Genomic DNA, 15,253 nt, shown 5'->3' with positions numbered 1-15,253 from the left:
ACTGTGTCCCAGACCTGCCACATGCTGAGCCCACTGCTTCGCGTGGTTTCTTCACATGGCTGACCATGACACCTGTGTGTGTTGTCACAGTCTTATCGTGCTTGTTCCAGTTTGGACAGCAGGAAGGCTTCTAGCTGTCACATATTCTAGCTGTCTCCTTTTGGGAGGAGGGATCATGAAGCTCTTTGAAATGTTCATGGCTTCAATTAACTGGAGCAGTTCACTTTTACCACATTTTGCCTGATACTACTCATTGCAGAGCTGATGGAACAAAGCTTGTGAGATATCTTAATTATAGAATGACTTGGATTGGAAGGGACCTTAAAGATCTTCTGGTTGCACTTCCCCTGCCATGGGCAGGAACACCTTCCACTAGACCAGGCTGCTCAAAGCCCCATCCAACCTGTTCTTGAACAAGTCCGCAGCTTCTCTGGGCAGCCTCACCACCCTATAATCAGATATTTCACTGAAAACCTGGTGTCTTAGTCTGAACTCACCGTGAAAGTTGAGGAAAATTTCCAGGATTTTTACCAATATGGATGAGAGGAGTGGTTTGTGTGTTCTTTCTGTCAAATTTGCCATGGGTGAAACGTATAAGGCTTTATATAAAATAGATCTGTGATCAGGAACATTCAGACCTTAAGTATCAGACAGTTTCTATTTTTTTGTTTTCCTTTCTCTTCACTAATTTGTGTAGTGGGCTCAGACTTGGATGTGTTGCTGCTTTCTGAGACTATAATGAAGCATAAATGTCTGGCAGTATGGTAGTAACTGAAAGATAATTTTGTGGTAGTAGCTGAAAGATAATATTTTCTTCTGGATTTTTCAGTCCTAAAATGTCAGAAAGAATTTATGTCCTGTTCCTTGGAGCAGGAGAACATTCTGACTGTTACTCTTCAGCCTGTCCTTACCTTGTGGCCTCTGAATTTTTGCTTTTTATATTTTTCCAACTCTGAAGCATGTTGCCTTGGATGATTGATCCCTTCAGATGCTCAGAAGTCTTGTGGATTATCACTGCTTTTTGTTTTCAAAACAGCTTGTGGACTTGCCCTTCACTCTCATCTGAGAGCTGTTTTCATAACCAATACTGTTTTATTTAAAGAAGAGCACCTATATAGGAGACTGAACGGTGCTGTGTTGCAAGTTGTGTGCTACTCTCCCAAATTTCAGCTGCTTTGCAAATTTCTGATATCTGGTAGAGGGCCAAGGCAGTGCTTTCTCCAGACCTGTGACATTGGGGAACAGGGAAATGAGAGGTCATCCCTCCACGGAGCCCTGTGCCTTGTGTCTGAATCACGCAAGTTGGTTTTAGTACACCTTCTTTCATGCTGGATTTCACTATAGATTTTGCAATTTTAAAATTCCCCAGAGGAATTCACTGAGTTTTGCTTGATCTTGAATGTGCACAAACATTGGATAATTTAGCGTGTGTCAGGTGCAAATCTCTTCATCACTTCAGGCAATCTCCAAAATTTTGTCATAGTAACAGAGCTTCTGGATTTCCATGTTCAGAGACTAGAGCAGGTTCTTAGATTTCATGTGGATTTAGGTGAAAATGTTTAGAATAGCCACTTCGGGGGTATGTTCTGAAAAAATCTAACCATTTTTCCTTTTGTTTTGTCCTAGCACCAGTTCTTGAAAATTGCAAAACCTCTATCCAGTCTCACTCCTCTGATTATTGCAGCTAAAGAGGCAGCCAAGAACAACCATTAAAGTGGTGAAGTCAACACAGTCATCATGTCAAGACTTAGTGTTCATTTCAGAGACTGAATTATTTGCCCTTCTCTCCTTCTGCTCCTTCTTCACAGGGGTGTACTTAAAACTTTGACTTGCCCTGAGGGGAGGCAGAGGCACTGTTCACTGTGTGTGGAAGGGCACACAACAGGGACGTGCTGATCTTACATAGTGAAGTGTCCTTCCATCCTCGTGGTGGGGACCAGAGGGGAAGAACATTTTGTATGGGTGAGAAGATCTTTCTGAGAGCGTCTGAACTTGACCTACACGTAGCGAAGCCAGTTTGTTTTCATATTTCTTATGGTGTTTATTTTTGAAAATAATGTGGAGCCTTAGACCATGTTTATGTTAATAAATTAAATCTTTTGCTGGCTGCACTTTGCCTGCTTCTGCCAAGCTGCTCTTGCACCACGGAGGCTGCTCTATGCTTTGGAGGACTTGAGGAGGGAAGGAAGCAGGCACAGCAATGTGAACAGCTGTCAACTGAGAGGGGAACGAGGGGGTGAAGGTGCATCCCTCCTGCAGCACTGCTGGATGCTTCGAGGAAGCATGGACAAAGCCTCTGTGTGCTTCCTGCAGCCACTGAAGAACTTAATTCATGGATGATCTCTTTGCCAAATTGTGTGAACTGCCTCCTACTCCCCCCTTCCCCCTTTAGTGGCGACTCTGCTAGTTAAACAAATCTCAAGTAGTTTTTGTTGTTCTAGGAAATAAATCACAGGGAAAAAATGACAGAGAGCTCTTCTAGCGTTATTTTATCAGTGCTGTGAGGCTTTTTAGAGATGTTGCCCTGTGTGATTAACAGAGCAATTACTATTCTAAAGACAAGGTTTGCCCAAAAACTGTGTTGAAAAATCTTGTTTCTTAGAACAAATCCAATGGAAAACAAACTGGTAACGGATGCTGCTTTCTCTGTGGAGATGTGGGGACACAAATTTTTTGAAATGATGGTTTCTTTATGCTACTGATTCCTGGGGTTGCCAATAGTCTGTAAAACAACAGGAAACCTGGAACTGCTACCAGAGGGACTGGTTGTAAACACTGGGCTTATGTTCAATTGTATACTGATTTTTAATAAAGTGACTGCTGCGTTTCTTACCTTGGGGCTAGAGGAGAACTGGTGAATTCACTGTCACCAGACAAGTCTGTCATTGCTCATATGGTCACCAGGTACTTGAATGTGTGGGATGAAGTAACTTAACCTTGTTTCTTACCCCTTCTTCTTCATTCCTTTGGGACAGTGAGTGGCTCCCAAGGGCATAACTTTATACACAGAGAAAAACAATACAAAAAATGTGTATTGTAACTGTGGGAACTGCTTCTCTGTACTGCTTTGGTTACAGAGTGAGGTGAGTTTAAACCTATTTTGGAGTAACCCCTCATCTTTCTGTTGAACAGAAATTCATTCCTTCTTGCTGAGACCTGCTGCTGGCTCAGACCTCTCTTCCCTGTACTTGGGCTTTATTTAAATATATTTTTGCAATTGACTCCACAGTCCATGACAGCTATTACACCAGCTTTACTGAGTGTCAGTACTTTGTGAGTTCTTTTGATTCTGAGGGGCTTTTTCCTATCCTTTGTGCCCCAGGGCAGTCGCTGTGTGACACAAGGCTGAGGGGTGAAGTCCAAATTTGCAGCATCTCTCCCTTTGTGTATGTATATTTGATCTCCAGTATTGTTACGTTTCCTCTCACTAAGCTTGTATCCAAGGATGAGTTCCTTCGGCAAAACAGTAGAGCTGCCAACCTGGAAAGGGATATGGTCTATTGATGAGCTCATCTGCTTGGAGCTTAGATGGAGATTGTGGAATGGAAGGCCACTGTGCTTGAATAATTCACTTTGAAAAAGACTTTGTATTCCCTCTGGAAGACGCAGGAGGGCATATGTGGAAGGAATAGAATTAGTGTCTAGGTCTCTCTTGATCTAAAATCTCATTTGACTGGCAGATTTGGCAGATGACTGTTTTTCAGACAGCACAGGGTTCAGTTTGATCCAGAATGTGTTTAATGTCTCTGCCTTCTCTTTGATTCCCTTTTCCACTCCCTTCTCTGCATCTCATTGAGATGAGAACCTTAATGCAAATGTGCCCTATCTGTGAGCATGCACGGGAGTTTATTTTCCTGCAGCAAGATTTCTGCTAAACTTCCCCAAACAAGATAGAAAAGATTGTTTTTATGTGTTTTAAGTTGCTCTTCTGGGTCCTCTGTTGCATAATGGAAAGAGATCAACACTGAGTGTGTACCCCTCCTCTTACAATGTGCTTCTGTGTTCGACTTCCACATGGACTTGGCCCTGCCTGGTTTCTGTTGGCTGCTGGAGAGGGGTGTTGCCAAAGCCTTTCATTCTGCTGGGAAAAGCTGCAAGACTCTGCCCATGCTTGTGTGTCATCTTGTCCCAGGCTGTTTTGTCCCCACTCGTGATGGGTGGGTGGGAAAAGGAGGCGATTACCACAGTGTGCCTCCTGGACCTAGTTTCTAGTTACCAGACACGTTGTGGTTTTATGTTCTCAGAAAATCTTTTTTAAAAAATTGTAATTAGCCTAATATTGGAGAATGGGTTTGTTTTATTCTAGTTGTTCTGAAATGCATTCTTTCCTCCCCTCTCCTTTCATGTGTGCCTCGCCTGCCTGGCACCAGCACCTCTCTTAGCTTTTGAAGAGCCCTTCCTGTCTATGGCCCACTCCTGTCTACAGAGGGCTCTTAAATAGCAACTTTCTGACTTAAAATTTAATCCCCAGGTTTATTTTTCTGATAATATCTTGTCCCTGCTGTTACTTGAAAGTGACTCCACCTGGGCAGCTTCTTTTGTACCTTTTTGCCCCCCAACTTTCTCTTATTAACTGATTTGCCTGAGTTGAAACCATTTTTAATCACAGCCCTTAATTATTAATTTGCCTGCTAATACTAAAGTTCTCTCTTCCATTTTAGAACATTAAATATTCAGTTGTTCTGACTGTCCTTTCAGAAAATTGATTTTTGAGGGATCTCAAGCAATCTTATAATTTCATGCCCTACAGGTGGAGGGAGAGGCTAAAACATGTCGTAAGCACAGAGATTGTCTTATTTAAGTATCAATTGGTATCTTCAATAAGACTTTTCCTATGTTTCAAGAATGGGCATTGATTTGTATTACTTTAACTATTAGGGTTTTTTAGGGTTTAGAGGTTTTTTAAACAAACAATTTGACTTGGGTCCAAGAGTTTGTGTGTGAGAGGGGTATGGAGACCATGTGGAAAGAAGACAGGTTATTTGAACAATACTGCCAGGCACATGGTGTGATTCTTGGAGTTGTCCTGTTCAGGGCCAGGAGTTGGACTCAGTGATCCTTGTGGATCCCTTCTAACTCAGGGTATTCTGTGAGGCTGAGAATGACGAGCCAGGACAGAGATGGAGGGCACAGCAAACTGGCTGGTTGCAGCAGCAGTAGCACACCTTTAGCCATCCCTGAAATGTCTTCATTGAATGGGTGTATTTTTAAAGAGCATAAATCTGACTGATTTGTTGCTATAGGCACTTCTCTAGGCAGGCATTATGTTCCTACCAAACTGCCTTCCTCTTTCAAACAAAAGGGGTTCAGGGATTTCTCCAGCAAAGGAGGCTCCTTGAGAAAGGAGGTTTCCATGGAGACACTTACTTGACTTAAACCATCTGGCTAAGGCTTGAGAAGAGGTTTGGTGGGTAGACACCACATTGACACAAAAGCCACTGTTGGCAAAGCGGCTGGGGTTGCCCCAGTGTTGTGTTGCCAACTTGATGCCCCTTTTGAGAGGGTTGGTTTAGAAAAAGTGCTGAGAATGTTGCATGGTCAGGATTGTGTTGTGTGTATAAAAGTCTGGCTCTTAGTTGAGATCTCTGTCAATATCCTAATCCATCTGTCTCAAAATGCCGCAGGTGGGTGTAAGTAGGGCACGTTTGCAGCAGAGTACTGTGCAAGAAAGGATTGCAATGGTGTGTAGTAAGTAGGTCCTTGCTTTCTTAGAGCCCACCCTTCTTGGTTGACAGCAAAATTGGTTCTGACCAGTTTCCAAGAATATTTGTTTGAAGCCCACTCCAAATTAAGAGCATAGTCCATTTGTCTGGTGAATGACAACATCTTCAGTGTTAAAAATATTAAAGGTGAATTGATTGTCTGCTCCCCCATAAAACAGTAAGACTTTTTAATGGCTTCTTACTTTAGCTGTAATAGAGGGCCTGGAAATGTATATGGGGGTCATAAGCCCAACTGGATGGAGCATATGTAAAATGAATGCTGTAGGATCTCGCAGTTTGTTGCTAATGGCAGTTCACAGGCAAAGGTGGGACCTTAGAGAAGCAGCTGCAGCTTTGACAGGGAATGGCTAACAGCAACAAAGCTGCTATACAGATGGGAGCTGGACACAGCTGCCAGAATGGAGCCTACAGTGAGTGGTGGGAAAGCAACAGAGTTGGTCCGAAGGGTAGGATGAAACAAAGGTTAAAACTTCAATTACACAGTTGCTGAGGAAATTCAGGGAGTGCCACAGCAGCCTGCTGCATCTCAAGGCAGCAGTGTCTCTGAAGGCGGAGAGCAGAAAGGAGCCTGAGAAGGAAAAAGGTGCTGGAAGTGGAGAGTGGAGCAGCAATATGGCTCTGAGTCACAGCTTGTGCTAAGAGCTGGAGCTAATCCAGGAGGTTCACAAAAAAATGACAAAATTCAGCTGAAAAGGAAAAGTGGAGCTAGAATGGAGGAGATGGCCTGAATGTGTGAAACAGCAGAAACTAATTTAACACAGGCTTCTGTGGATGACAAGCAGCTTGTTCCCTCCTGCCTTGCAGCATCAGTGTCGTGTCTTTTTGAGATCAGCTCTGCTTTGGGATCATGTCAGCAGCTGCCCAACTTCAGCCTCATGTTTGTAAAGAAGGCTTTTTGCTCTGCACCTCCTGATTTCTGACTGCAGCTCTCTGCTGTTGGTATATGTCTTTGTATTGTGTCCCACCTGGAAATACGGAGGCTGTTGCAGTTTTAAAATCTGCTGGATAATGTACTTCTCCCCATGCTGCCTTGGCATAACTCCTGTACTGTACCTCTGGGTTTGCTTGATGTACCAGGTCAGCTCAGCCATTTTAAAAATAAAAATTGAAACCTTAAATAAAACCTTGATTAATTATTTGGTTCTGCTTGACTTGCTGTTTCAATGACCCTTGCAGTGATAGTAGAAATTAATGGGGGTACTTGAATGAGGTGTTGTGTTCCTCTGATCCATTTTAGATTAATCATATCTTATTTGTGCAAGGTGACCACACTAAAAGCTGTTGCAGCAAGTGTGACTTTCATCACATATTTTAACTTGTTTGGACATAGTTAATATTCTGGGAAGCAGACTGGAAGCAGGATCCAGACCACAGCTGCAAGGAGAAGAAAGCTTGGATGCTTGTTTTCTCTGCAGGTAAATTTGGTGTCTGAGACTCCTGGTATGGAGGAGGAAATCAGGGGTGAGTTTGAGATGGGGATGTGCACCCACCTTCCCAGCATCACTTTTTCTTTCAGGGATGGTAGGGTAAGGCTGAGGAGAAGAACTGGAGTTCATCATACTGCCTGGGTATCATCTGGCCTTGATGTTTTACTCTGAAGCCTGAGAAGCCTAGGCCAGTGTTGAGAGGACTTTCTGAGGTCAGCACCTGTGGAGTGTGGGGGTGAGGAGCAGTGGGAAGCTCTGACAAGCTCCCGTGGGTCCGCTGGGTGCCGAGCCAGGCTTTAGAGAAGTCGCTGAGAGAAAAGGGAGCACCTTGAGTGGGGGACTTGACCAACTAGAATAAGGAAATCAGTGTGACTCCATAAAATCCCCTCTGCCTAGAACAGATGCTGGAGCAGAAGATTGCTTTCCATCAGCTCTTTTTCAGGAAAGCCAGAGGAGATACCCATCAAGTCGTGTTTTACAAAGATGGAGGCCCCATCATTTGAGCAAGAGGAACATTGCAGCTGAACTGACAGGAATTTGGGGTGATTCTCTTTGCCATGATGTGGTAGCATCCCATGTTGAGTGTCCTTGTCCCATTAGAAAAAAGAAATCTGACTGCACCAACACCACCTCCCTTCATAGAAACAGAACGGCTTGGGTTGGAATAACCTTGAAGATCATTTACCATGGGCAGGGACACTCTCCACTAGACCCAGGTTACTCAAAGTCCCATCCAACCTGGCTTAGAATACTTCCAGGGCTGGGGCATCCACAGCTTCACTGGACAACTTGTGCCAGTGTCTCACCACCCTCACAGTGAAGAATTTCTTCCTAATATCCAATCTAAAATTTCTCTTTCGTTTTGAAGCTACTTCCCATAGTCCTGTCATTCCATGCCCTGACCAGAGTCCCTCTCTGGCTCTCTTATAGCCCCTTTAGGCACTGGAAGGTGCTCTAAGGTCTCCACAGAGTCTTTTCTCCAGGCTGAACTACCCCTCTTCCTCTGAAGCTTCACAAAGCACGGGACCAGGTAAACTTTGCTCATGGTAATGCATATCCCCTCAGAGAGCCCCTAAAAATACTAATGGATTGGTGCCTGGTGGCTCTACCCTCTGCCACATGGAGGGGGGCACAGTGTATTCTAACTAGCTACCATTATCCATGATTTCTGGGGAGAACTTTTAGTCTTGGAGGCTTCTTCTCTTGAGATGAACTTGGCTGAGTATCCCAGCAGTGGATGGGGGATGGGAGATGTTGGACAATGAATGATGGCAAGGCTTTAGGAAATGGTTGATGTTGATTTCAGTGAAGTATAACTTGTCTGAAGACTCTTCAGAACCCAAGGCAGCTTTCCTTGAAGGTAAATTAATAATCAAATTTATAAAAAAATAATTATTGAAGGCTTATTTGATAGATTAATATTTTTGGAGTTACATAATTTGAGTTAAATAATGGAGTTTTGGAGATAAATAATTCTGGAGATAGACACAAGGTGACAATGCCTTCTGTTAGATCAGCTGATCTATGGAAAGAGAGGAAAAAGCTTTGGGGAAAACACAGCTTCGGGTCTGAGCCAGCCACAGCAAACTGGCAGCTAAATCCTAGCAGGGGCACTTATTCTCTGTGTAACTGCATGATAAGAGTTTTTTTAAGAATGAAATGGGGGAGTAAGTGGTAGAAGCAGCAATACCCTGGCAGGTGCCACACTGGCACGTGTGTTCTTTATCACATGCTGCAGGTGCACTGCAGAGGATGCTTGGACTGGGTCCCTCATTTTCCAGCAGCGGCCAGAATGCTTCCAAGTTGTGGTTCTCGAGCTCACCATTGAGGAGGGTGTGCAGTCTGAACACGGTAAGCAGGGAGCTGGCTGGGCTTGCCTGATCCTGATTCCTGGGGCTGTGATGCCCTCTCCCGGCAGCTGCCCTAAGAGTCCTTTCCTCTCATGTTCGTTTTCTACGAGCAACGTGAAAAGGAACTTTTTGTGTTTCTTTTGGAGGGTGCACGCTGAAGGCAGCCGGGGCACACGGGCACGGGTAAGGAGATCATCCTGACGTGGAATCTGCTCTCCCTCTATGTCTGTTCCCTTGTGATCGCCACACCTCCACCTTTGCTCCTCTCACATTTTTAAGTTGCAGCAGCCTTGCAAGGCAATTGTGTTCCCCCAGGCCATGGGTTATGTGTGAGCCTCTGCTCCCATCCCAGCGTGGGTCCCTAATGCTCACTGACACCCCTGTGCTTCCCCCGGCTGAGGTGGGACTTTCTGCTGTGCCAGGTCTGCTCTGACAGACTGGTTAAGCCTGGTAAAGGAGAAGGAGCACTGTGCCACGATGGCTGGCAGGGCTGAGAGAGGCTGCTGGGCAGAGGCTCCTCCCCTGGGAATGCAGTCAGGGGTGAAGTGAGCCCTGGCTCGTTCCTCATCCCACACCTTGCACCCTAAAACCACTAACCTGCATAAATTTGTGGCTAACAGCTCATCTCGTGGTCATCTAGTTGTGCTGTCTGTGTGTGCAGCTGCAATGGTGCCCAGGGCATGGATCATGCCCTGGAGGGCAGTGGGCAGATAAGCGTCCTCTTCTTTCTTACCAGTGGAGAGCTGAAATGCTCAAAGGTGGACAGGAGAGTGAGTCTCTACTGGCACAGGGGGGCAGTGAACTGGGGGACAAACTGCTCCCTCAGTCCCACTCCATTTCATTCCCCAGCCTCATGGCTGCATGAACAGTGAGTCCCTAGATCAGAAGCATTCTCCACTTTTTTCTATTCCTCACATTTTCTAACCACATCAGCCTCTCACCCCACCTCTTACTCAAGGCCTTTGTGTTTTGTAGCCACTCTGAAGCCCCCCAGGCTTTGGGAACAGCCCAACCCAGGAACACTGTAAATTGTCCCATCTCTTTTGCACCATGGAGAATCCACCAGGTACGTCCCAATCCAGGAAGGACCAGCACAAGATTAGTGGTAATGCTGGGGTACAGAAGGATGGTGTTGCCCCCAGAGCAGGCACCAGCCAGTTCAGGTCTCCCTGTGCACAGGCAGAGTGGGTTGGTGGTGGGTCCCACTGGCCAGCCTATGTCTCCTTGCTGTGCCATCCACCATTTGAAGGGTAAGAAGCACCCAGTGAGTTCTCTGGACTTACCCTGGTGACGACAACGAGAGGCTCCTGAGAGGCTCCTTGGTGACAAAGCTGCAGCACGAGCACCATGGCCCAGCCTGGGAGACACAGGGCACAGTTTTAAGAGCCTGAGTGGTGGGAACCATTTTTGCTAGTCCAAAATGGGACAACAACTCCGAGTCCCCATGAAACTCTTTGGCTGCTCAGTTTATTACCCTGGGATAGTGGGGGATGTTGCTGCAACAACCCCATTGAGGAGCAGCAGAGTGTCCCCATCACTCTTGAGGGAGGAACCATCAGGGCAGGGGCTAATGCAACCTGCAGGTTCACTGACCAAAGAGGAGGAGGAGGAGACAGCACAGAGCAGCTGCCTGTGTGCCCAAGAAAGAAAACGCTGAAGTGCTTTACTCCTGAGATCTGTCACAATCCTCCCTCACCATTTACCACATTACATTTATTGGACATAGAAAAATTTGACCAAGGGATCTTTTATCACACCCTCTTCTTCCTCACTGGTCCTTGTGTGATTTTCCCCTCTGGAAGTCCCTTGGGCTCTCAGGGTACCTCTAGCTGTATCCTCCTGGCTGTGCTGCAATCCCCTGATTTGTGCCAGGAATAGATGATAGAATTGATAGAATGACAGAATTTCTTAAAGGACAGCCACAAACTATGGAATAAGAGTGAAGACTGTCCTTTTCTCCCTTTACACAATGCTCCAGCAGCAGCCAGCTGGGAGAATGGGCAGAGGAGCTGCTGCAGCAACAGCTGTGAGAGACAGAGTTTGTCCCCACCACTGCTTTGAGGATGATGTAAAAGCTCCCTCCATCCACTCAACACAGCCTGAAGTTCTGCTGGGGGGCTGGTTCCCCACAGCCAGGCTCTTGATGCATCTGCCTGGTGTCCCTTCCTGCCCACCTGGGGGATGTGGCTTTCCCAGAAATGGTGCTCAGAGCCCCTCATTGAGCCCCAGGACTTGGGAGCACTTGTCTGGCAATTCAGCATACATGAGGTGATTTTTTTGAGTTTCTATTTTGACTCTTGGTGTACATTTTGTATCTGGTGGGTTCACACTCCAGAAGAAACTGCCACGTCTTGGGTTCAACTGGTTGGGCTTTGCACCATTATCCATAGCCACTGCTGTCCTTGGAAAGGCACAGCAGCATTTCTTGGGAGTAAGTGCATTTAAAAACAACTCTGATCAACCCAAGCAGCCTGAAAAGTCTTAGTGAAGAACATGTCCCAGGATGCAGGAGCAGGGCCAGGCCCGGGCCCAGGTTTCCACGGAAGCTTCCCAGCAGCCTGCAAAACCTGCTGGTCGCTATTTTCACTGTGCCTGTACTTTACCTTAAATCTCCCCACACCAACACTTTGGGAGGTGCTGATGCTCTCCCTGTTTCTCGTGTGTAGGAGCTGTGTGTCAAAGGGTTCAGGCTGGGAGATGGCAAGAGGACCTCCCAGCTTGCCCCTTCCCTTGCAGGCTCATCCTCTGGGGCTTGATGTGAAGCTGGCTGTCTTCTGACTGAAGAACTGACTGAACATCTTTATTCTTAGACATGCTGTGCATCGGGGGACTGGAGGAATCTCTGCTCTCTTGTGTTGGTGCATGGAGCTGGCCAGGGTCCCTTTCTCCCCCCTCACCCATCCTGTGTGCCTCCAGAGACTGATGATTCTGCTTTTTGGAGCGATACTACTTGTTGAAAAAAGCAGATGCTGCTCTCCCCTGGCTGTGGGTCTGAAGCTTGGATCAGTTCAGGTCAATTCCTTCTCCCCCCAGCTCCCCTATCATTCCTGGAGCTGCCATAAACTGTGCCATTTCTATCAAACCTTGTGGGGACACCATTACCTGCGTGAGTTCCTGCTCTGAAAGTTCAGCTGTTCCTTGGGCAAATGGGCTGTGTGGGATGGGGGACATGATGGGGACACACACTGACCCCTCATGCGGCCAAGGCAGTGTGCTGTGAGAGGACAAATGTCCCAAGGTGGGGAGGACTGAGGGTAGGAGGGTGTGAACGTATTTGCCAGCAAATTACAGTAATTTCACGACCATAAGGTGCACCGGATTATAAGGCGCACCTCCGGGAGTCGGCAAATTTTGCAACCTTGTACATTATATAAGGCGCACCGGACTATAAGGTGCACTTTTTTTTTGCACCGAAGATCCATGCCACGCGCAACAAAGTAACAAATTAGTAACGAAATTCCGCCATCGTGGAGTTTACTGGCAGGTGATCAATTTGCAAACATTTTTCACAGATTGGTGTAGCCTTTAAAGGCAGCCCCAAGCGCCCTCCCCGTGCGTGGGCCCCGGCACTCCCGCCCGCCCCCAGTGCTGGCTGGCAAGGTGGGGCTCGGGGTGGCTGCGATTCAGGGCAGCCATGGCTCACACCTCGGGGTTGCTGAGGTTCAGGGCAGCTCAGGGCCACCACGGGTCGTGGCGGCTTGGGGCTGCCTGCGACTCAGGGAGGCTCAGGGCCGCCTGCGGCTCCTGCTGGCCGGGGGCTGCCCAGTTCTGCCCACCCCACGTGGCTCCTGCCGGCCACGGCCACCTGCTCCCGCCCCCTTCCTCGTGGCTCAGCTTACGACTCCCACTTCTGGGTTGGCAAATGTCACAACTTTGTACATCAGATAAGGTGCACCGGACTATAAGGCGCACTTCTGGGTTCAGACCAAAATTTTAGTCAAAAGGGTGCGCCTTATAGTTGTGAAACTACTGTACTCCATGATGTGGCTGGCAGCTGGGCAGGGATACCATTCCCATTCTCAATTTGTGCCATTTTTTCCATGAGTTTATTTTCTGACACAAACAGAGGCAAAACTCACTGGGTTCAAGGCTGACCTGCCCTGCTCTCCCCTTGGAGATGGTTTGTACAGCACCAGTCCCTTGCAGGCATTTCCTTTACGGACTCACAAACACCAAAGCTGGATTTGCTGGTTGCAGTGCTCCAGCAGATCCTTGCTTGCCTTTATTCCCAGTTTCTGGCAGGTCTAGGACATTGACTGGGACTCTGGGTGAGGATTTTGTGCTTGAGATAAGCTAGTGAACCCTGAGCTGAGGATACTAAAGCCAGAGCAGCACCTGCCCAGCTGGTCAGTCCTATGCCAGGTGTTTGGAGAGCAAACTGATGCTGAATGCTTTGCATCTCTATACCCAGGAGAAAGCAAAACCACAACAATATTTCAGGGCAGAGATATCTGCGGCTTTTTTTGCTTATTAGGAGCTAAGACTATGATAGTGCTTTTAATAAGCTTTTTCATTGTTCAGGCTCTTACCTCCATGGAAGAGGCTTTTTTTTGGGCTGATGATATTGTTCAGCCCTGTCCCTTTATTTTCATGTATTCCTTGGGGTTCATCTACACCGTGAGAATGCAGCAGCTGGAAGAATGGCAGCCTGAATAGCAATGATGATGAAGGCCCTTCAGAACTTACTTTGGGGAGTTGCTGACCCTACTACTGTCTTCAAAGGCAGAGCAAAGTGCTCTGGCTCTCTGTGCTCTCCATTACTCCTTAAGCCTCCTAGGCCAACCCCATGTCATGCTTCCCCTGGCCATGGACCTTCAGGACCTCAGTGACCCCCATGACGAAGCTGGGCTCAACACGGCCCAAATACATAAGGAGAAAAATCCAGTGGATCAACTCAGGAGATTAAAACTGCTGGGTACCTGCAAAAGCTGCTGCTTCTTAAATCTCATTAGTGCCACCAGTCTTCTTAATCTCACCCTCTCCTGTCCTATTCATCAGATTTCCAGGAATTAGACCATAAAGCAACTAATTTTTCTAGATGCTCATTTTTTACTCCAGACAGCTAAGTGTTGGCTGGAGAGCCACCAGCAATAGAACCAGCTGCTTCTACCTTCATGTCTTGTGGTTCCTGCATTTATTTAATTCCAATTCTTCCAATTCCACAGGAAGAGTGATGTTATTTTAGGCCAAGTGCTAAGTAAGGATTAGCAAGGCTGTTTTATGTGGAACTCTTCTGTGCCTTCTGCTCATCATTCAGTTTTGGAGTGAACCAGGCTGTCATCTCTATAGCTCACCTTCTAATGAAAAATTTCTCTTTGTAATGTGAACTGCACAAAAACTGCTGGACCATCCTTTCTGCCTGTTCTTGCCCTCTCTGTTTCCAAGGGCACTTTGCTGATTTTGCTTTTGAGGGACCCCCTGATCTGTCTTTACATCTAACAAGAAAAATCCCAATGTGTGGAACTACATGGATGAAAAAACTGCACCAGTGGTGTTTCAGAGAGCCCTCCAGGGCTGGAAGGGATGTTTGTTTAGCTTCTAATGCAGTGAAGAGCTTTTATGGAGCAGGAGGAGCTGCATGAGGTTGTGCAGCTTCCTATCCTGAGAAACTTTATTATGGGATTTTGCCTCTCTGAAAGCCCAGAGTGCATTGGAGGTTACAAAATCCAACCTGCTTTTGTTGTACAGACCTGTCCCCTCTCCCCCTTCAAAGGAAGTTATAACCCTAATAGGATTTAGACACTAAAGCCCAAAACCATGCAAAACCCAAGTAAAATAAGCAGTTTTGCATCCAGGGTTGCTCAGAAATCCGGTGCAGTGGATTCCTGCCTGGGGCTTACAGCCGTGGAAAATATTTTCATGGAGGAGGTTCAGGAGTTTTAGTTCTGAGGGTCAACGATGTCACATCTTTCTAAATGTCCTTTTTGATATTTCCTCAAACTCCATCCTTTGGACGCTTAATTCTGCCAAGGTGGGATGTCAACACCAACCTCTTCTGTTCTGGGTGGGCAAGAGATAAATGAATCAATCCCAAGTTCGTCCCCAAGTCTCCCAGAGCCATTCCATGAGCAGCTCTCTGCGTCCCATGATGAGATTTTAATTTTTCTAGCCTTGGGGGCTGAATGTATTAAGCGTCTCATGGCCCCTCCTCCCGTGGGAGGGCCGGCTGCCGCAGCCTCTCTCCTAGCGGGTGTCACCGAGCGGTGCCACCATCGGCGTCCCGCGGTGTCGGGAGCGGGGACGCGGCAGCCCC

At 46.9% G+C, this 15,253-nt stretch overlaps 1 protein-coding gene across 4 annotated transcripts in view; it reads left to right on the top strand.

Annotated features, from left to right (window-relative positions):
- Nucleotides 1–6,846, top strand: part of PAK1 (p21 (RAC1) activated kinase 1) — a 77,429-nt gene extending 70,583 nt beyond the window's left edge. For all 4 annotated transcript variants that reach the window (XM_033053079.2, XM_033053076.2, XM_033053077.1 and 1 more), the window contains one exon: nucleotides 1,627–6,846. In XM_033053079.2, coding sequence (XP_032908970.1) covers nucleotides 1,627–1,713 — 87 coding nt within the window. In that variant the 3' untranslated portion in view covers nucleotides 1,714–6,846. The remainder of the gene's footprint in view (nucleotides 1–1,626) is intronic.
- Nucleotides 6,847–15,253: the final 8,407 nt, after the last annotated feature.

This window comes from Catharus ustulatus, chromosome 2 (genome assembly GCF_009819885.2).
Source record: "Catharus ustulatus isolate bCatUst1 chromosome 2, bCatUst1.pri.v2, whole genome shotgun sequence".
NCBI classification, from domain to species: Eukaryota; Metazoa; Chordata; class Aves; order Passeriformes; family Turdidae; genus Catharus; species Catharus ustulatus.
Note: the sequence above shows the minus strand (reverse complement) of the source record. Positions and strands in the feature narration are given on the sequence as shown.